This window comes from Gymnoscopelus braueri (genome assembly GCF_963280865.1).
Source record: "Gymnoscopelus braueri genome assembly, chromosome: 11".
Lineage (NCBI taxonomy): Eukaryota > Metazoa > Chordata > Actinopteri > Myctophiformes > Myctophidae > Gymnoscopelus > Gymnoscopelus braueri.
In genome coordinates this window covers 54226718-54249721 of record NC_137613.1, presented here as the reverse complement: position 1 = coordinate 54249721, position 23004 = coordinate 54226718, and the positions used below count along the sequence as shown (strand labels likewise).

Sequence of the window (23004 nt, the reverse complement as noted above, 5' to 3'; positions counted from 1 at the left end):
GCCAGCATTAAAGTCCTTAAAGAAAGGAAAAGGCTTGCACACTGACAGACGGACGTTGAGGCTCTTTGGATGCAAACATTTAGAATATTTAGTGCAAAAAAACGGCATGGTGGAAACGTTCCACAGAGAGTGGATGTTTCGGTCCTCAGACCATCAACACTAAATGCAGGCTGCCCATGTTGGCTATACGTAGGCAGTAGGCCTATCAGCTGATAGGCAGAGAAGCTGATGGAGGTCTGAGTGCCATCAATCAGCCCATTACCACTGTTGAGGCCCGAGGGCAAGAAAATGGACACCATATAGACCTACTGTACATATACAACCCATACAGCAAACAAACATGGAGTCAATCCATCTACAAGCTCACAACGTGTCGATGTAGATCGACTAGTCTTTTTGAACTATTTGAAAAAGGTTTTTAAAAATAGTAAAAAAAAATGGCAAAGAAGTTTAGGGATAATGGGTAAGGCACCGGTGAAAATCACCCTCAATGTCAACAAGACCAAGGAGCTGATGGTGGACTTCAGGAGGGCCGAGGAGAGAGCATGGGCCCGTCTTCATCGATGGAGCTGCAGTGGAAAGGGTCAGCGAGTTCAAGTTCCTTGGAGTAGGCCTACACATGGAGGAGCTCAAGCGACACACACACACACACCACGCCACGTGAGGAAAAAGGCCCGGCAGCGATTATACTGGTTTTGCCCACCTGAGGAAGTTGGCCTTGGACATTTTGCTTTCCTCATGGACCTACCTGTGAAGCAACCTTTTGTGGACTATGTGGTTGAACTTGACCCTCACCGATACTCTGCACCTTAAAGGGATAGTTCACCCAAAATTGAATCGATAGGAATTTTTTTTCCTATCGATTTAGTCACCCCATATTTTTTAGTTTTTGGCACATTCCTAAGCCAATAATTTGATGACCAGCGGTGGCAGCGGTTCCGGTAGGAGACACAAAGGAGACTCTTTGTGTCTCCTACCGGAACCGCTGCCGGTCATCAAATTATTGGCATAGGAATGTGCCAAAAACTAAAATATGGTGTATCGACAAAATATAATATGGGGTGACTAATCGATAGAAAAGAACCCAGGCTTCTGTTAGTATGTTTGTCCATCCTGTGACAGATACATTGATTTAATTCATTATTGATACATATCAGTCCATTTAAAAGCAAACTGAATGTGTTCAGCTCATTTCAATATTTATTATCACAGACAACAGAATTCTCAACATTTATGCTTATGCCACATTTTGTTTACAGTTTTCTTTTTTTAAAGAAGTGAACGGAAGAAACATTCTCTGTTTCAATATCTTTCCCACATAAATAAAAAGTCTTATTTTTAAATGGATAATTTTGTCATCAGTGACATTCTGTTAACATCGTGGTGACATCATTGTATCATCCTTACTTTATAACAGGCAGCGCGGCATCTCTGCTGTTTAAACACCTTTTATCACTTAACAAAAAAAGAATAACAATAATAATATAGAGCACAAGACAACTGGGACATGCATCTCAGGTACCAGCTACTGAAATTAATATCAATAATAATAATAGTAATAAATATACACACTCACACCAGCTCATCCGAGTACCAAAAATGTAACAAACCAAATAAATAGAACCACTGGACTAGACGACTAGTAGTCCAGTGAACAAGTACCATTAACCCATTAAAACCAGGACAGCATCTGTGTCATTTTAGATTTTAGCGCTCGCGCTATATATATATATATATATATATATATATATATATATATATATATATATATATATATATATATATATATCACATTGGTTCTCAAAGTGCAGTCCGGGGACCCCAGGGGTCCTTGGGGGGGGGGGGGGCAAAAGTAGTTTATACAAGCATCAATTATTTTATCCACTTAAACCATTATTTCATACTTTGGCTATTCAAAAATTGCATTGAGCTTGTAGATCTGCAATTTTTTGAAACTCTTTGAATACATGTATTTTTTTAAAGTGAACATTTTTTTAATCTTTACTTCTGGGGGGTCCCTGGAACAAAATATTTTAAGATAGGGGGGTCGGCGGCCAAATAAAAATCATTGTGGGGGTCCTTGACATGAGAAGGTTTTGAGCACCACTGATATAGCAACCTAAGTTTTTCAGAAAACTGTTAGGATTGTAGAATCGGCCTCAGGTCTTAATGGGTTAAACCACTGGACTAGTACTAGTACAGTGTTTCCCAAACAGTGGGTTGGGACCCACTTATGGGTCGAGGACCAATTTTCGTGGGTCACGAGTAAAAATCCCTTTGTTTTTACCCTCGTTTCCTACAAAAAAATATTAATCATTATTTCAAAAGAATTTCAAAATATTCAAAAAAATAATCCCCATAACATTTTGGGGGCGGGGGCAAAAAAGAATGCAGAAGAATCATTTTCAGAATAAAAAATAAATAAATAAATAAACAAACCGCAAGAAATCGTGAAAATAGCCGACCTACAAGGCTATTTTCACCATTAAATAGGGCTTAAGTGTTTCATTCATGATAATTTTTTTACAAATTTCCCTCCTGGGGTCTCGAGCAAGAACGTTTGGGAAACACTGGACCAGTGGACTAGTAGACCAGGATCAGTATTATTCATATTTTCTGGATGTTTCTTTTCTTTTTTGCAGTAGACAGCAGGTACAGCCGTCTAGGGACGGTTGGGTAAAGAGGGGAGAGAAACCTCCCAGTCGGACCAATAAGTACCAGGTCCAGTAAACAGTACCAGGTCCAAAAAGCGTACCAGTTTAGTTCGTACCAAGTCCCTGGGGATGAACATAATTTATGACTGTTTCGTCACCGTGTTACACAGGTGATCGTACCGCGGGGGGGGAGGAAGGGTCCCAGTCACCGATGGTTCCCCCCCACCCGCCCAGCAACAAGGGGGGGACCATATTAAAAGGACGGACCAGCAGAGAAATAAGTGACCGTGTTTGTGTAGCCGTACCGACGGGGTCGAAGGTCATTTTGGCCATCGTTCCAGAGTTGAAATAATGCAGAACAAGCAGAACCAGAGCCCAGTGAGTCAGTCAGTGAACAGAAACCAGTCTTTCCATTCAACCTGTGGGATTGTTGTGATGTGGTTTTTCTTTAGGTCTTCTAACTTCGTGTCCGGGGACCCCAGGGGTCCAAATGGACCCTTACAGGTCTGTAACTCTGAGAGTTTACAAGTAGAACCAAATGGACCCTTACGAGTCTGTAACTCTGAGTGTACAAATGGAACCGAATGGACCCTTACAGGTCTGTAACTTTGAGTGTACAAATGGAACCAAATGGACCCTTACAGCTCTATAACTCTGAGAGTTTACAACTAGAACCAAATGGACCCTTACAGGTCTGTAACTCGAGAGTTTACAACTAGAACCAAATGGACCCTTACAGGTCTATAACTCAGAGTGTGCACATGGAACCAAATGGACCCTCACAGGTCTATTTGGTTCCATGTGGACACTCTCAGAGTTAAATTAACTACAATTCAACTTACAGTGTAAATTGGGGTCCCAGAGATCAAACCGGGGGCCCTTGAAATGAAAAAAGGTTCGATTTTAGCCGTTCGTACCGAGGGATGGAACCGTATTTGACGTCACAATGGTTCCACTCTCCAGCAAAAGGGGGAGGGGGAGGGGGGGCCGCATTTAAAGGACGGACCAGACAGGACTCATTCATTAGGGGGAAAACCACAGTGTGTTTGAGTGGGTTAGTAAAAAGCTGTGCGTTACTCCAGTCTTCATTAGCAGAGCAGCAGCAGCTCGTCATCACTGTGGGCCTCCAGACACTGGGCGGGGATCTGAGCCGTGTGGACCTTCCCACAGCGCTCACACGGCCCGTCCCTGTTGCTGCCGCCACCGCGCTGGTGGTGGTGATGATGATGATGATGCCGCTGGGCGTGGCCTGAGGAGGAAGAGGAGGCGGGGCGGGGCTCCGGCGGCAGCAGGGGCCGGCAGACCTCGTTGGCGCCCGCCAACGAGGACGACGAGGAGGCGGAGTCAGAGTCGGACGCCGGCGGGATAAGGAGCTCCACGTCGTCCTCGTCGTCTCGGCTGGCTCTCCTCTCCGCAGCGCCGTTGTTGCCGTTGCTGTCCGCTAGGTGGCGCAGCGGGCTGGTGTTCTGCTGCTGGTGGTTGTGGGTGGGGCGCAGCCAGCGAGCCCAGGCCAGGCTACGGGCCAGACGGCCCAGCGCAGAGCTCAGCTGACCGCCGCCCGTGGCGGGGGGCGGTGTGGCCGCCGTGTGGTGCTGCGAGGGGGCTGCGGCGTTCGAAGCGGGACCGCGGGGGGGCGGCGCCGATGCCACCGCCACCACCGCTGTGGGACCGACGGCGGCGGGAGAAGACCCGGCCGGGTCCCTGGTGGTCGTCGACGTCACCGAGACGATGGCTTCCACCGCCACGGCCGGGGGTGTTTTCTGGGGGAGAGGGGGCGCCACCGGGCCTCCCGCCGACGCCGCTCCCCCGCCCCCGCCTCTCTCCCGCGCTCTCTCTCCGTCCCTCGCCCCTCCTCCACCTCCTCGGTCGCTCTCCGTGTCCGTGTCGTCAGAGTCCAGCGGCAGCGGGCCGCGCCGGCCACTCCCAGTGACGCCGCCGACGCTCCCGGCCACTCCGGCGGCGGTGCCGTCCTCCGGGTCGCCGGAGGAGACCAGCGCCAGGGAGCCCGACCGGCGAGAGCGGGACAGGCGGAACAGACGTCTCCAGAGGTTGCCGCCGCCACGGCGGCTTGACGACGAAGAGGACGAGGGGAGGCGGAGGGAGGTGAAGCCCAGCTGAGAGCGGACGGCCAGGCGGAGGTTCTCCAACACGGACGCCTGGACGGACACACAGACACGACGTTTAGCATTAATACCTCTGGTACATGAGTATGAGTAGTAGTAAAAAATATATATGTATATTGTCCATATGTCAACTTTTTATGTTATTTTGGTCAATTAAAGGTGTAGTTTGCCCAAAAAAACTTTTCTATCAATTACACACCCCATGAAGCCTACAATTCATGGAGATTTCTTAGTTTTTGTCGCATTCCTAAACCATTAGTTTTATGACCAGGCTCCGGTAGGAGAGGAGACTTTATTCTCAACTCGTCGATGGTGAGAAGCCGTGGAACAGTTTTCATACAACAATTCATTCCCATTTTGGCGAAACATTGCTGAAAGAGCACCAACTAGCAGGCTACTATTAGCGAACCTCCGAGTGAAGGGAGATGTCGACCCCACCGACCGGGGGCGGGGCTAGCCGCAGCCGCGGAGTGATGTCAGCCTTGCCTGCCCTATTGAGTCTCCTACTGAGCTAGCCTGGCATGGTCAGACTAATATCACTGCGTAGATATAAGTCTGGAATCTCTGTGTGGAGCCTGCATTTCCGAGGGGCAAATGCAAAAAATGCCTCTGGTGATAAACCCGCCCCATATTTGCATACTGGGCCCTGATTGGTCCCTCACAACTTCGGAGGGAGAGAAATCCAATCTCTATTGAGAGCGGCCAGACCTTATCTGCCGAGGGCAATTTTCTTTGCAATGGCAGATTTGTCTGGAACCAGGCTTACTGAGCAGCCATCCGTTCATCGAATTATTGGTTCAGGAATGCGACAAAAACTAAGATATCTCCATGAATTCAAGGCGTGTCGCACGGAAGTCATGAAAATAGCCGATCTATGAGCTTGTATATCGGCTATTTTCACAATTTCTTAAAGCTCTCCCTCTCGCTGTATTTTAGTGTTTTCACTGTTTGTTTTGGTAGACGGAGACGTTTTGGGCAACCAAAACAATCAGTGAAAACACCAAAATAAAGCGAGAGTGTGCAGGCTAACACCACCACACTACTCCAGTGGCTGCTGGTATAGAAGGAAATGATGGGTAAAACAAATATGTATTGTTTCGTTTACCCACACAGGGCAAAGTTACATACTGTGCCTTTAAATATAAATATATTTTTATAATAAAAAAATAATGATTTCCACCCGACAACGTCAATATCTAAAATCGTGCAGCTTACGCCCAGCTTTAGTTGTGTATTGTTGTGTATTAGTATTGATGTGTATTATAGGTGTGTGTTTACCTGGTTTCCAGAACACACAGGGAAGTCTTCTACGGGCGGGATGAGTCCCTGGGCGATCAGCTGACCATAAGAGGGCGGGGCCTCTCGCCGCAGTAACTCCGCCTCCACCCGTGACAGCTGGGTCTCAAATGACCTGAAACGACCAATCACAGGGCCAGGGATTAACCAGAGCCGCCGAGCAGGGTCCAATCACAGATTTAGATGACCCGTTATTGCAGTAGTACTGGACATCCATGTTGCATGTTAGGGGTTAGGTTGGGTTAAGGTCTACGCTAGTATAAGTTGGGTTTAGGTTAACCCATTAACACATTGACTGCCAATCGCGTAGATCTACGCGAACCTATTTAAAGCCGCCACGTGCCAATCGCGTAGATCTACGCAAACCTATTTAAAGCCGCCACGTGCCAATCGCGTAGATCTACGCGAAGTGGTGTTTTTTTTGTTTTTTTCGAAAAAATAAAAAAGTTCACTTTCTGAAATGTTCTATCCACTTCCGTTTCCGGTAGCACCACCGGAAACGGAATTATCCGGGTTCCGTTTTTTCCGATCGTATCCGCTTCCTGTCTAGGACGAAATCTAAAAGTCGATTATCTCGGTTGTTGTTTTTCTCCTCGCTGATCACTGTTTAGCGTTCACCGCTGTAGCTTCAAGATGGCGGATCGCAATGCGAAGCGGTCTTCACTGCTCGTATCACACAGATCCCCTGTGTTTAGAACCAAATGAACGCGCACTTTTAACGTATTTAGCGAGGTCTGTGGCGACATGAAAAAAACAAAAAAACAACAATAAAACGCTGGCACTGGTGAGTACATTATGATATTAAACTCTGGCATGGAATGTGTTAAGACCGGGAAGGGAACTGTGTAATTTTAAGATTTCTTTGACTATTCAAAAATAGCAGATATACAAACAACTTGTAGATCTGCTATTTTTGAAAAATCGTGAGAATGTGTGAATATCTTTGAATATATACATTTTTACAGCAAACATTTTAACTCAAGTCTTTGCTTCTAGGGTCCCTGGAACAAAATATTTTGAGATGGGGGTCCACGGCCAAATACATATAATTTTGGGTGGTCCTTGACATGAAAAAGTTTGAGCACCACTGATATAGCAACATATTTTTTTTTTCAAAAAGCCGTTAGGATTTAGAAGACATTTTGTAGAATCGGCCTCAGGTCTGAATGGGTTAAAGCTAGTATTAGTTGGGTTTAAGTTTAAGTAAGTAGGTCAGAGAGGGTTATTGGCCGTATCAGCCGAGAACACAATGTGCTAGACCCCTGGGTGATGGATGGCTAAGGTGGAGCGCCACACCTATCATCAGCTCCCAGTACCAGTGCCCGGGATCGAACCCATGACCTTGTGGTCCAAAGGCGAGAGCTCTACCGACTGAGCTACCCGGGTTTAAGCTAGTATTAGATGGGGTTAGGTTAAGCACTAAAACCCTGGTTGACCCGAGTCACTCAGGGCTCTATTAGTGACTTCTCCGTTTTTGATCGACATTAAATATCTTCGCTGAAAATAGCCGATCTACAAGCTCACAATGTGTCACTTACACGACACATTGCAATTGTCTGCGAAGGTTTCCCCCACATAAAAGGATACTGAGGTTTAAAGCGTAGTGAAATGAGAAATACGTTTTTCACACTTTTAGAGCATTTCCGTGGTCATAATATGGACATACCTAACAATAGATGCCAAACAAATTGGGGGAAAAAAGGTATATCTAAAAAAGGAATTTGAGGGTTTAGGTTCAAACTATTATTAGTTAGGTTTTGGTTATCACATCTAGTTGAGTATATATTACCTGCGTTCGAACATGCGTAGGGAGTAGAGCTTGCAGGTGCAGCCCAGAGCGATGACCAGCAGTAGGCCACAGATGAGGCTGCCGATCACCGCGGCCGTGATCACTCTGGTGGGCACGATGACGGGGCAGTTGTCCTCGTCGCTGCCGTCGCCGCAGTCGTCCTGAGCGTCACACACCCACGACTCAAACACACAGCGGTTGTTCTGGAGACAGACAAGAGAAGAAGACTGAACCCCACCATCAATTACACGACGCGTGTTGTTCTGCATGCAGACAACCTTTGACTGCACCACATCTACCGTTAGGATGGGTCAGAATAATCGAATATTCAAATAATCGCTTTAGAGGATAAAAAAAAAGAAAAAGTGCTCCTCGGAGCACAGGTCTCCGCCAGGTCAAGTACGTTATTGTGGCTTCCTGGTGGTGCTATAATAGGCCAATGTGAAAAGGGCCCGTTTCTTCTTAGGCCTTTCATGGCAATCGGACACTGCATTCATGATTTTAGGCATTTTGTTGCAAAAATTTGTTTTGCTAAATTAGACCTGCTGGTGGCGCTATAACAGGCCAATGTGAAAAGAGTGGCATTTCTTCCTCGGCCTAATGGGAATGTGAGTGTGAAATTTCACGGAAATCGCAAGCTGCGTGCATAATTTTCAACGCCGTATGACAAGCGAACGGGAAGTTCGCTTGTCATAGGAAGCACAGTGAAAGCACAGAGAAAGCACAGTGAAACCCTCCGTGATTAGCAACCATCAGGGATCATACTGGAGATAAATACTCTGCGACTAATTGAAAAGGTTAGAAAAATCGGAAAAAAACGCTGGCAGTGGGTGCACACAGCCAGAAATAAGTCTGGCAGTGAATGTGATAATATATTTTTTAATCATTTTCTTTTTTTGCAAAGGCTATATTGTCATCCAACCCCTGCTCATTGTAACTACCGCGGACCTGGGTTGAGAACCACTGTATTAGTGAACTGGAGGCCACTACACATGGGGTTAAAAATGTCACATGAATGCTGCCAGAAGCTGGTTCCTGGCTATAGGCATCACGTTTGCAGCAGGTTATAATAACAAAAAGGATGCTCGACCAAGTCACTTCTCATGAACAGTTTGAATAATTCTGACACTGCAGTAGTCATTAAAAGTGACGTTTTGTGTTGAATTTGGAGAAAACACTAATAAGTGAAATGAGTAAATGAGTGTTTTCTAATAATATTAATAATAATATTATTTGTGTCGAGCTATTTGTTGATGCCTTGAATACAAAAACAAAAGTCCCAAGGGACTTTTTTGTGTTATCCTTTTAGCCTTAATGTCTGACTGTATCACGTGCTGTTTACATTTCTGACAAATGAAGTATTCAATCAATCAATCAAAAATGTACGAAAGAGGCAAACATTGTGAAAATCGCCGATCTACCGATCTACAAGCTCACATCGCCTCGCACTGCGTAGATCGGCTATTTTCAACAATGTTTATCTGTGGAACTGAGTCAAACTAAATTTAATGCCTACAATTCCAAGTGCTCGTCAGGGTGGGTCTCCAGTTCAAATATGATTATTTTGGGGGGGTCACGGCCTGAGAAGTTAGGGAACCTTTGCTACAGATCACCTTCCAGTCTTTTTTACCTTGCAGTGGAAGTTGCCTGGCTGGCAGAAGAAGCAGTTCTTCTCGTCGGAGCCGTTGGGACAGCGGTTCTGGTAGTTGCAGCGGTCCGAGCGGGGGTAGCAGGCCCCGTTGCGGGAGCAGGGGAACTCGTCTTCCTGGCATGACGAGCAGTTGAGCTCGTCGCGGCCGTTGGGACAGTGCCAGTAGCCGTCACACCGCTGCTGCTCCGTGTAGCAGCCCCAGTTCCCCCCGCACGGGATCTCCCACGGCAGACAGAAGCCGTCCACCTGAGCCACACACACACACACACACACACACTTGTATTACATCAGAAAATCAACACTTTTTTTGTTTATACCCATTAACCCATTAACTGCCAGAGGTATTTTCATATTTTTTTAGCCAGTGCCAGAGATTTTTCATTGAAAAAAAAAAAGTCCTCAGGAGCCGAGATACAGAATTTTTAAGTTTTAAGTTAACAAGGAAGTGGATAGGAGTCTAGATCTTCGAAAAATCATATCTCCTTGGTCTTTGGGTCAAATTGAAAAAAAAAAAATATATATATCTTTTTAGTTCACGTAGATCTACGTGACTGGCACGTGGCGGCTTTAAATAGGTTCGCGTAGATCTACGTGATTGGCAGTGAATCAGTTAAGACCTGAGGTCGATTCTACAAATGCCTTCTAAGTCACTAGTTTTTCTCAAACTTTGAAGATTTTTCAAAACATTTAAAAAAATAGCAGATGTACAAGCTCGCAGCACGGCACGAAGTGACGCGCTGTGAGCTTGCATGTCTGCTATTTTTGAATAGCCAGAGCTCAAATCTAAAATGACACAGATGCTTTGCCGATTTTAATGGGTTAAATTGCTCATTTTCACCGTTAAGCCTGAAGCCGAAAAATAGCAGATCTACAAGCTTACAACCATAACCCCTGAATTGATTGATTCATTTAATACTTTATTGGTCAAAACAATTTAAACAGCACAGAGGTATAGTAAAACATTTAGGCCAAAAGGATCGTTTTCATTGCTATGTGGATCTAAATGCCTAATCCTAACCCTAAACACAACCTGAATCTAACAGGTCTACAATCTATCTGTCTATTTCTCAAATTCTATTATAGACATTTGGTCCACTCCTCACAAGTAGAGTAATACAAGTACATGGAAACGATGTCATGGATTAAAGCAAAATAAAATGTCACAACTTTGTATGGTTTGTGCCCACCACACTAGCGCTATTTCTTAACAATTAACACAACTTCTGTCAGGACAACACATAAATGGATAAAGACAACTCATAAAGGATAAGATATATGTATATTGAATATAAAATGAGCAATATATTTATTATGGTTTGGCGATGAATATGGATCTGCTTTTAGGTACTCTGATAAAGCGCATTTCCCAACCAGGGACTCCGAATCCACCGTACATAAACAGCAGATCCAAAACAACAGGTGGTAGCATGGGGTGGTGGAGGGTGAGTAGCAATTTTAGCAACAGCAATGAACAGCAGTGCAGCAGCAGCAACAGTGTGTGTGCAGCAAAAGCAAGCAGAATGAAAAGTGCAACCTTCCAGCTTAAATAGAGCGGTTTGAGAATAAAATGAGTGTGAGTGGATGAGTATGTGGAGCTGACGTGGTCCAATGGTAGGCCACCAACAACTACACTGTGTTCCCTGACAGAACTTGCTCTGTGCAACACAAAGCGAACACAAAAACGCTAACAAACAGCAGACGGTTGGGGAAAGCAAAAAACGGGCTTGGGGAAAGCGAAAAACGGGATTCACTGTTCCGTGCACATGGTAAGGGGTGTCACGATACGCCTAATCCACGATTCGATTCGACTTTCGATTTTAAGGTCACGATTCGATTCGATTTTCGATACGATATATATTTTTAAAACGTCCTTTTTTTCAGCTTTGAGGGCTATATGATTATTAATTTAGGCTATTGTCTTGATTTGTAAAGAAAAACACATGTTTCTCAATAAGTCCCTTTTATTTGAATAATATCAAATGAGAATAACAAAAAGGGTTTCATGCCCTTACAACAACTGTCATTTTCAGATTCTTCTTTAAGATGAGTTAACAACATTCTTGTGAAGCTCTATAACTAAATAAAATCTAAATACAAAGTTGAACATGTAAGAAAAAAGGATCCAAAGACAACCGTTATTTGGCTACATGTTCTTAAACATCTTAAAGTTGTTGTTGTTCACATTGTTTGAACAGATAAGAGCTTTAACAAACAAGAAATGTGAATAATAAGCTAAGCCAGGGGTCTTCAACAGGGTCTTTTTTTTTTTTTTACCTTAACCCCATCCCTTTTCTGAGGTGAACTTTAGCCAAAAATAGCAGATCTACAAGCTCACAGTGAGCTTGTAGATCGGCTATTTTTGGCCGAGAGGTATAGGTGTAGAGGGGAAAAGGAGAAGACGGAGCAACTATCAATGTGCGCTGCGAGGCGTTGTGAGCTTGTAGATCGGCTATTTTTGGCAAAGAGGTATAGGTGTAGAGGGGAAAAAGTGAAGACGGAGCAACTATCAATGTGGAGCATAATCGACAAACGGTAGCCGTTTTGTCAACAACGCGTCGGGTGCCCTCATAATTCACTGGGAAGCCAAAATATTGTCAGACTTTTGACTTAATGGAAGCGGGAGGGTTTTCCAATTCTTCCGTTTGTGTATCATCATTACCATCGCTGGCTTCAGCAGTGGCCATGGTGAAATGTAAAGTAGTAGTACAGACGCACCGCTACAGCGGTCTCTCTCTGTGTGTGGGTTTGTCCTGTCGTCTTTTTTTTCTCCCCCGTCGTAAGCACGCATGCACGATGCACGGAAAAACATAACAGCGACTCGAGCATGGCTTCACCCGGACGTGCAATCGGATGTGCGCATGCGTGGGAGTATATTTTTTTTATTAACCCTTGAATCGCGATACGGCTTTTGATTTCGATACACTGTATCCAACGTCATTTTCGGTTCGATTTCGATACGTATCGAGTATCGTGACACCCCTAGTAATGGTCAATGGCTGTGTGCAAATTTTTGACCTCACCACACTTTTGGCCTCACCACACTCTCAGAGCTTTGTCGAATTATAGGTGGATATGTAAAATTATGTGTTTTTTTTTTATATTGTTCCTGCTGTTCTACATACTGCCAACAAAGTGAAGAAATCGAAGATTGAGGCTTTGCATGAAATATGTGAGACCATTAGGGTTTTTATGATAGATGCATCTGAACAGATTGCTAGTCTGACCACTTCAAATGCTCTAATCTTAAAATAATAACAGAAAATAGCCTATCTACAAGCTCTCAATGCGTCGCAGACGGATTGAGAGCTTGTAGATCGGCTATTTTCGCTGCGCAACATGTTTCCATAGAAGACATGCTGGCTTTAGTCCTGGCGACTGAGAACTTGAATCCATGCGATAATGACGCAACATAACGGCGTTTGCGTAACTATTGTGACAGGCCTGGTACCTGGTAGGTGACGTTGAATCCCCGCGCGGCGTTGATCTTGTCGGCGTAGAAGTGGATGGTCAGCTGTCCCGCCGAGGAAACCACGCTGAGCGGCGCTCTGGAGTCGAAGGCGGTCAGGACTCTGAGCAGGCGGCGAGGAGACGCGTCCAGGCCGTCGTACACCTTAACGTAGTCCCCGTAGCCTGTACCGTCCAGCTTGAAGTCTATGAACCTCAGTATCACCTAGAAACACACACATACACAGTGATGCCGATAGGCTGATAGGCATATGCGTCTCTGACGCATATTATTAAGAAAAGGCGCATTCAACTCACCGTCCGTGCATCCATTGGACGCACTACTGTTGTCAACAGCAAATTCCATGTCAAGAAACAGTGTGGGAAAAAACTAACAAAACAAAAAAGTTTGCACCATTTTGCATGGCCGCATCCTACTTTTTCAAACGTTATGAGCGACAAAATCCACGTAGAAATCCGCTAAAAACAAATATAACAAAACTAATATAACACCTGGCTGGAGCTCTGCCTGCGATGCGTCGTCACCGACTGGATCAATCATCACCCTCAGGCTATGGGATCTAAACTCCAGGTATGTTGCGTTGCCTCATATTTCAATAACGTAAACATGTTTATTTGATTGATGAATGGCTCAAACTGCACAGTTTACTGAGGGGACGGGCTGCATTGATCTCTAGTGATTGGAAATCACTTAAGAGACTTGGAGGCAAGCGTTCAATGTTTAGTCTGATATCAGCCTATCGTATTCAGAGGTCAGGGATCATATTCAGAGGTCAGTGGTCGTATGTACCTTCCTGTGGTCTCCGGTATCAATCATCCAGGTGCAGTTGCTTCCAGGTGGGTAGAAGTCGGGATAGTTCGGAGAGGAGAAGGATCCGTAGAAGTTCTTCAAACGCTCTCCACACGAAGGAACGTCACAGTCGATCTCGTCGCCCAGGTCCTACACGTTACCATGACGACACGACATAAACGTCTCATCACTCACGTCTTACAAAACAGAAGGTCACAGTCTAAAGCCAGATCCCAATAATCTACGCTTCCTTTTTGTTCTGTTTTTTACCCCCGATTCAAACCCCCAGACTTAACGGTGGTGGACAGGTACATTACCACTGCGCCACCCGAGCGCAATCATTTACACTTCCGTTCTCGCGTCCTCCCCGCAGAGGACGGAGGAATGGATGGGGTTCGCTTAGTCAGCGCCTTTTTGAAGGGACGGTAATTAATTATGACTTGTCACACAGCTGGATTGCTATTAATTAGCATAAATTAACATGCATTACAGCATACATACATACTGTATGTAATGTATATGTATGCGTCTGTCTGTCTGTCTGTCTGTCTGTCCGTCTCTCTCTCTCTGTCTATGACAGTCTATGCTTCCATCACATTTCAACAGTGGTGTAAAGTAACTGAGTAAATGTACTCAAGTACTGCATTTAAGTAAAAGTTTGAGGTACTTTTACTTAATTGGAGTATTTCCAATTGTCTATACTTTTACTTCTACTCCACTACACCTCAAAGGCAAATACTGTACTTTTACTCCACTACAATTATTTGAAAACTATAGTTACTAGTTACTTTGCAGATATAAATCATTCTATTATAAAACATACATTAACAACTTTAGCCCTGTTTTATACCGAGGCTATTTGAAAATAGCCGATCTACAAGCTCACAACGCGCCGCATCGCGACGCATTGTGAGCATGTAGATTGGCTATTTTCAAACATTTTAGTACTTTTACTTTTGGTACTTTAAGTACATTTTGATACTTTAAGTACATTTTGATACCAATACTTTGAATTCCGGACTTTTACTTGTAACAGAGTACTTTTACTTAAGTAAAACATTTGAGTGCTTTTCCCACCACTGCATTTCAGGCTGGTAGACAAAGAGGCACACAGCCTGTATGTCTCTCTAATGTGTCTTACCTGACAGTCTATGCTTCCATCACACTTCAGGCTGGCGGGCAGACAGGTGTACAGCCTGGTGTAGCGAGACAGGCAGGGGAACTGGTTGTAGGCGCACGGCTGGAAGGAGAAGGCGGCCGAGGGCTGCGATTGGTCGAAGGCTGCGGCGGCGGCGGGCTGCGATTGGTCTAAGTCGGCGGAGGAGGGCTGCGACTGGTGGAAAGCGGCGGCGGGCTGCGATAGGTCGCCACACAGCTCCTCGTCGGAGTTGTCTCCGCACTCGTCCTGAGAGTTGCATCGCCACGACAACGGGATGCACTTCCCACTGGAGCAGTGGTACTGGTCTGAGAGACAACTGGACTCTCCCAGTTTACCTGAGAGACAGACAGAGGACAGACAGACAGAGTTAATTTAGTCGACTAAAACTATGACAAAAATGTTCGTCGACCACCTTTTGAAGACCCCTGCTTTAACCACTTAAACCCCAGTATCCGTATCGTGGGGAACGCTTTTCGTGGGGAACGTATCTCTGTCATTTTAGATTTCTATGGCTATTCAAAAATAGCAGATCTACAAGTTCAGATCTGCTATTTTTGCAAATCTTTGAATATATATGTTTAAAGCAAACATTTTTAACTCAAATCTTTGCTTCTGGGGGATCCCAGGAACAACATATTTGAAGATGGGGGTCCGTGGCCAAATACATATCATTTGGGTTGGTCCTTGACATGAAAATGTTTGAGAAACACTGATATAAGCAACATAAGTTTTGTTCAAAAAAGAGACATTTGTAGAATATAAATTCAAAGATTTGCACAAACGTTCACGATTTTTTATCGTGAAAAATAGCAGATCTACAAGCTCATAGCGCGGCACTCGGTGCCGCGCTATGAGCTTGTAGATCTGCTATTTTTGAATAGCCAAAGAAATCTAAAATGACAAGGGATGCGTTCCCGGATTGAATGGGTTTTGAGGGGACTGTTAAACTGGTTTGCGGTGTCTTACCGGTAACGTAGACCAGTCTGAACCCTTTGCCGGCCAGACTGCGGTCCGAGTGGAACTGGATCCACACGTCCAGCGAGGAGATGAACGGAGCCGGCAGAGAGGAGCCACACACCCTGAAGGCATCCAGGTTCTTATAGCTGCCAATGGACAGCCAGTCCAAGCCACAGCGATGAGACGTCTGCAAGTCAAAGTCCTGGAAGCTATGAGAGGAGAGGAGAGGAGAGGAGAGGAGAGGAGAGGAGAGGAGAGGAGAGGAGAGGAGAGGAGAGGAGAGGAGAGTGAATAGTGTGTGTACATAGGGCTTTCAAGATTACAACATTTAAAGGAGTAGCTGGCCCAAAAAAAAGGATGTTTTAGTTTTTGTCGCATTCCTAAGCCAATAATTTGATGACCGGCGGTCATTACTGCCGAGTCTCCTTACTGACCGTTGACCCGGTCATCAAATTATTGGCCCAGGAATGTGACAAGGCTTCATGTGGTGTGCAATTGATGGAAAATAAGTCCTTTTCTGTGTGAACTACTCCTTTAAGTTGAGGATTAATTGCCATACAAATAATGGCGATTAACGATGTAATTCCGTTATTGGCATTGAACATTGGAACATATATTTTGCCTTTTAGGCTTCGTAATCAAAGATTACACAGGACAAATATAACAAAGATATGAAATTACTAACATGTAATAATTGTATACTTTAAAAAAAAAAGATAGTAGCGAAAATAGCTGATAAACAAGCTTACAACGCGTCTCAAAGTGACGTTTCTGCTATTTTTGGAAAATGTTTGAACGTGTATGAACAGTTTTCAACATGGAAACGATTAAGACAATTATGCAAAAATAATTGCGATTATGTCAAATAATTGAGATTAGGCGATTACGCAACAATTGTGACAGGCCTATGTGTACGACTATTCTGTGCGCGCTTGTGCGTGCGTGTGTGTGCATGCATGCGTGTGTGTTGCGTGTGTGTGCGTAAATGCCGCATTTATATAGCGCCTTTACATTCACCCATTCACACCAGATGGCAGAGGAAACCATGCAAGGCACCAACCTGCTCATCGGGAGCAGTTAGGGGTTCAGTGTCTTGCTCAAGGACACTTTGACAGTAACACAGGGGGAGCCCGGGATCGATCCGGGCAGGAACCTTTGGAATCCCAAGTGTCTCCTGAGTCACTGCCACCCATGCCCCCCGGGGCGTGAGTGTGTGTGTGTGTGTGTGTGTGTGTGTGTGTGTGTGTGTGTGTGTGTGTGTGTGTGTGTGTGTGTGTGTGTGTGTGTGTGTGTGTGCGTGTTGATGCGTGTGTGTGTGTGTGTGTGTATGTACCTGATAGTAATAACATCTCCTGGTGGTGCTCTGATGTTCCAGGAACAGTTGACTCCATCAGGATATTTGAAGGGCCATCCTGGACTGGTGATGACCCCGCTGTTAGATACCATCTGCACAGTCTGACCACAGCCTGCACACACACACGTATACATGTAAGAGTTTTTTTTACAGAAATATTAAGTATTGTTCATTAAAGCAATGAGACAAAACAGCTAAGAGGTGTAGGAGCGGCCGGGGACACGAGCCGACCCTCTTAGCCGTTGTACACAGAAAGAAACATCTTATGATCACTGAAAACCAGCTCAGTCGTTCGGCTTGTCATTAGCATTGGAAGTATTCAGCCAACCAACGTTCGTGATCAATGGCTCATAAGTGAAACATTGGTAAAACACAATGCCTCTTTAATCTACTGTAGTAAACAAATAGCTACAACCAATGTTATTTGTCCAGCACAGAAGACTTTTCTTTTCTATTCACCAACAGAACCAAGTCTCCTTTTTGTTAAACCTACAATCCCTCATGTCAATCAATTCAATTAATCAGTCATGTTCTGTGGAAGGAATTGAATCACATTTGATCCCCGTATCTCCCTCATGCTGTTAAGTAGGAGTTGCTAATGTGTGCGACGCGTCTACTACCCAGACACCGGCCCTATACCTCATCAAACGGAGTATTTTCAGTTATGTGAGAACGCAGCTGAAACGGACATTCTCCTGTTGCATGCTACACGTGTGAAAGACCACCACCATGTGTGAAAAGGCCTCTAGACTAAGAAGAGGTCGCACATTGATTATGCCATTCAATGCGACACAGTCTGAGCTTCTAGATGGGCTATTCTCACTGTATTTTTTTTTCTTCAATTCTATTATTTTTTACCATTTCTGAATTATTTGTTTTTATTTTATTTTTGTTTTTAAAATCTTTCTAAATAACAATACAAATCCTTCCACGACCCAAAAATGGGTCACGACCCAGTGTTTGGGAAAATATGCCCCCCCCCCACACAATATAATAGTGTTATAATGAACTCACCAGTAGATCGTCCTGACACGTACACATTGTCATTATGTTGAGAACCAACTGACTGACCTGTGGGAGAGAGAGAACACACATAAACATTTTATCAGAAATGTTAAGAAATCAATCCATAAATAGAACACAGATTTTATATTTCCCGTGGCTTCTTTCCTAAAATGTATTATTTATAGAATAGTCATATGAAATTCAAACATTGAGAGGTTTCTGAGTGTTTTGACATTGACCTGGACAGAGAGGCTGGTAACAGGATAGGTGGGCACTATAGGGACATCTGGGCACCTCGATGTAAAATTGGCTATTTTGTCCAAAATGGTAAAAAATAAAATATTTGAAAAATGTCTTAAGTAAAGTAAAGTATACATGATTAGAACATGTTTAAACATTGGACAAATAAGGTCTAATATTTCTACAATTGCTACAAACCCCTGTAGGGCCATCCCACAGCTGGGCAGCCGTAACCATGGCGACATTCTTTTACATAAAAACGCGAATAAACAGCCGACAGTTGGGGGAAATCGAAAAACGGGCTTTGCAGTTCCGTGCACATGGTAATGGTCAATGGCTGTGTGCAATTTCATTCAGATCAATAGCTCCAGCCGCTGAGGAGAACCGGGCAGAACAAATTATAGGAGGATAGGATAATGATGTACCGGTCCGTGCATGTTCACATCATGCATACTAACTTATACTTTCCATTTTTATTTGGGACAAAGTAGCCAATTTTACATCAAGGTGCCCAGATGTCCCTAGTGCCCACCTATCCCGTATCCGAGAGGCTATATCGGAGTAGAAATTGTACGGGTTCTAACTGCTTGTCCCATGTGTCCCATTCTCAAGATGTGGGGGGGGGAAATATATAATTTTGTCTGAAAATACACATGAACCTCAATCCAGCATTATATTAATAGAAAGGATAATGTGCAAACTAACAAACAAAAAACATTACTTTACTCAACACTGATAGTGCTGTCAAACAAGTCTATGGAGCTATCTCTGAAATCTATGAAAACATTTTATCTGCAACATCATCTTATACAATATGTAGTGGGGGTCCCTGCTTCATCTCTCTCTCAATAAGGGGTCTTCAAAATGTTGAAGGGGGTTCCTTGAGGAGTTACAGGTCTGTTAGGATTTTACAGTGCAGATTATTAGGGGCACAGTGATAGAAAAGTATCAAATGGGGGTCCTCGGCCTTATGCATATCAAACTGGGGGTCCTTGAAATGTAAATGTTGAAGACCCCTGCTATAGACAAGTGGTTCCCAAACTGGGGGTCAGGACCCCCAGGTGGGTCCCCAAATTATGTTGTGGGGTCCCCGGAGCCCAGATGACTCAATATTGTTTTCTCACTCAACAGTAATCAAACCAACATACAGTATAAGTGTATACAGGGTATCTGCACATTTCTAAAGTTATAATGTAATGCCTTTTTAATACCAATTTGTCAAATATTATGCAAGAAAGACCCGAACATTGTGTAAATAGCAAGATACAATCTAACAAAATACACAAGCTTACAACGCCTCACGTTGCGAGGCGTTGCGAGCTTGTAGATCTGCTATTTACACAATATTTATCTGTGGAACCAAGTCAAACTAAATCTAATGCCTACAATTCCAAGAAGTTCTTGTCAGGGTGGGGGTTCCCCAGTTCAAATATGATTATTTTGGGGAGTCCCAGTTCAAATATGATTTTGGGGGGGTCCCTTGTTATAAACAACACTATAGATGTATTGTATAGATTGTACAACATCCCATAATATCTTACCAGTGATGTAGAGTAGCAGGATGAGTAGTGGTCTCCATGGTGACAGGGTCTTGCTCCAGGCCATAACTAACCTCGACCACCTCTCTACTCATTAACCGACCAATCACCTCAATATATGATTCATCTAGTTAAATAATTAACCAACCAATCACCTCCATAACCGATTCATCTAATTGAATAAGTAACCAGCCAATCACCTCGGTAACTAATTCATGGAATCAATAATGAACCAATCAATCACCTTGATAACTGGTTCATCTAATAATCTGAAACCTGATCACCTCTAACGATCAGTCATCAATAAACCAGCCAATATGTATGTTATGAACTGTTGCTTATTATTATTATTATTATTATTATTATACTGGTTACAGTGGTTAAGCAGTATCTAATGAACTGGTGAGCAGTATATTATACTGGTTTTTTTTAATTATTATTAGTATTATTATTATACTGGTTAAACAGTATGTGATGAACTGGTAAGCAGTATATTTTACTGGTTATTACTATTATTCTACTAATTAACCATCCAACTTTTCCAGAAAACAAAGACAGTGAAGATAAATTATAATATTATATATTACATAATATTCACCCCGTCACCATGGTAACGGTACAGTATGTAATCCTGTAGTGTTACAGTCATCTATCAGTCATAATGTATTTATTTACCTTCACATCCTGAACATCCTCACAAGACAAAGGCTAACAAGCTAACAGTGGCTAGGCTAACAGTGGCTAGGCTAGCTTTCCGTTACGATGAAAACAAACCGCCACAAATAACAACAACACCCACCATAACGTAAACAACACGTCATAAACCGTCCTTATGACTGTTTAGTGCACAAACACAATAAACTAATAATATAAAAAGCAACAACGTTACGTTAGCATGCTAACCTTAGCTCCCTGAGCTACAACAACAATACAGAAGGATGCTACCGTGCTAAGCCAGCTAGCAGAGGGCTGGTCACGTGACGCAGTAACGGTACATCATGTTACTGTGTGGTTGTGAAAGGTTGTTCAGATGAAATGTGTTATTAAATGTGTTCTATTCTAACACACTCTGTATGTGTGTGTCTGCTCTGCTCTGCTTTAATCTCTCTCTCTCTCTCTCTCTCTCTCTCTCTCTCCCCCTGGAGCTGATGAACAGCTGCTCACTGTGTGTGTGTGTGTGTGTGTGTGTGTGTGTGTGTGTGTGTGTGTGTGTGTGCACTGAGAAAGAGTACCTAGTATTAGTATATACCTAGTAGGCCTATATACACAATTACCTATCTTTACTTATATAATATAGGCTATGTATTTTCTGGCAACAAAAGCACAATTCTATAGCCTATATTTATTTAAAGGTGTTTATTATTTGTTATTATTTTGTTAAATATATTACAATGTATTAATACAGTTCACAGGACTCATTATAGAGGCAATTATTTTAAAAGCTTGTCAACCAACTTATTGTGTGCATGTGTGTGCGTGTGTGCGTGTGTGTGCGTGTGTGTCTGTGTCTGTGTCTGTGTGTGTGTGTGTGTGTGTGTGTGTGTGTGTGTGTGTGTGTGTGTGTGTGTCTGTGTGTCTGTGCATCCTGATGTTTGGGGGGGTTATTTAATGCCAGTGAGGATGCTGTGTATGATTGTGATGGCAAACAATACAAAATCAAAGATATGATTCTATTAGACAAGAGTAAATTATATGTTTACCCAAAAGAGCTTATGATTAATGCATTATTTCTAGGCTAAATTGTTTATTTGTTTGTTTTTGTTGAATGCCTTTTTTTGTCTAAACATAATTAGGCTTTGGACTGTGGATGAAAATAAATGTTTATCACAGGATGTTATTCAAAGAAAAATGAAAGATCCCCAGCTCATCAAGCTTTCGATCTCACATGAAATTCAGACATAAATCCAATACACTGCAGCATTTATACACTATTTGTAAACTATCTTTCACATGGTCATTTCAGGATGTAATTACTGCCAGATCACTCACTCTGGCTCTCTCTTCAATTGGTTCCTTGTAACGTTGCTCTGGAATTAAAAGTCATCAAAACATGCAATGTTACTTAAGTCTTAAGCAATTAAAACACCAAGTCGTTAAAATAATAATAAAACATGAAAATATATATTTTTAAATTTGTATTACAGATATATATTGCAAGAAATGCAACTCACCCGGCATGGCCAACTTGAAGCGGCACTATGAAACTTTTTTTTATGAATAAAATGTAATTGTGTCTGTATGGTAGATTATGTTAATATATAAATGTATGCAATTGTGTCGGTTATATTTTGTTTCCCTGCTCTTCTATTTAGACATTCAGATTGTGTCATGTCTCACGTATAGACACAGAATCTGACTCAAATGCATTACTTGTGCAGGAAACCGGGTTCAAATTTGCGTGCGTGGGTGTTTTAGGCACTATTGGGAAATTGTAGCATTTTTAAAATACAGTTGTTACAGTTGTTATAGAGGTGGACTCCCATGTCTCATCTGCTGGATCCCGAGGGGCTTAGGCTTTGGGGTTTGATTGACCGTGATAGTTGAACACCCAGACAAAAACATTCATTTGTATCGTCCACCGTCCAAACAGACTCAGGTTTGCTGGTTTAAATGTGAACCCTGAACCCTACAAATCACGCGTGAATTAACACAGGGATGACCATGGCAGCATACGATTCATTATTTTTTGTCAAGTCGGATGGGAAATGCATTTGTCTCATCAGCAAAAGCTGCACAGTGTAGAAAGGCTAAACTTGAAAAGACACTTTCCGACAAAACCCCACAGCATTTCACATGAATTCTGCAGAGAAAAAGAATAAAGTAATTTTTTGCAATGTTTTAAGTATAGTATTTGTCTCATCAGCAACAACTTCACAACGATGGTGTGGTCCTGACAAACCACACAATATCACTACACCTTTCTAACTGAGAGTGAACTGAAAGAAGCAAAGGGGGCTTTTTGGTTCAGCTTCTGAAATTCAGG

At 43.3% G+C, this 23004-nt stretch overlaps 1 protein-coding gene across 1 annotated transcript; it reads right to left on the bottom strand.

The window, feature by feature from the left end:
* Nucleotides 1-3214: 3214 nt before the first annotated feature.
* lrp12 (low density lipoprotein receptor-related protein 12) lies at nt 3215-21156 on the bottom strand. The gene is made up of 11 exons (XM_080442168.1): nt 20025-21156; nt 18253-18309; nt 17218-17350; nt 15894-16093; nt 14910-15262; nt 13769-13918; nt 12962-13183; nt 9493-9759; nt 7863-8065; nt 6056-6188; nt 3215-4810 (listed from the first exon to the last, which is right to left on the bottom strand). The coding sequence occupies exons 1-11, from the start codon at nt 20086-20088 to the stop codon at nt 3743-3745; spliced, it is 2850 nt and encodes a 949-aa protein (XP_080298294.1). The 5' UTR covers nt 20089-21156; the 3' UTR covers nt 3215-3742.
* Nucleotides 21157-23004: the final 1848 nt, after the last annotated feature.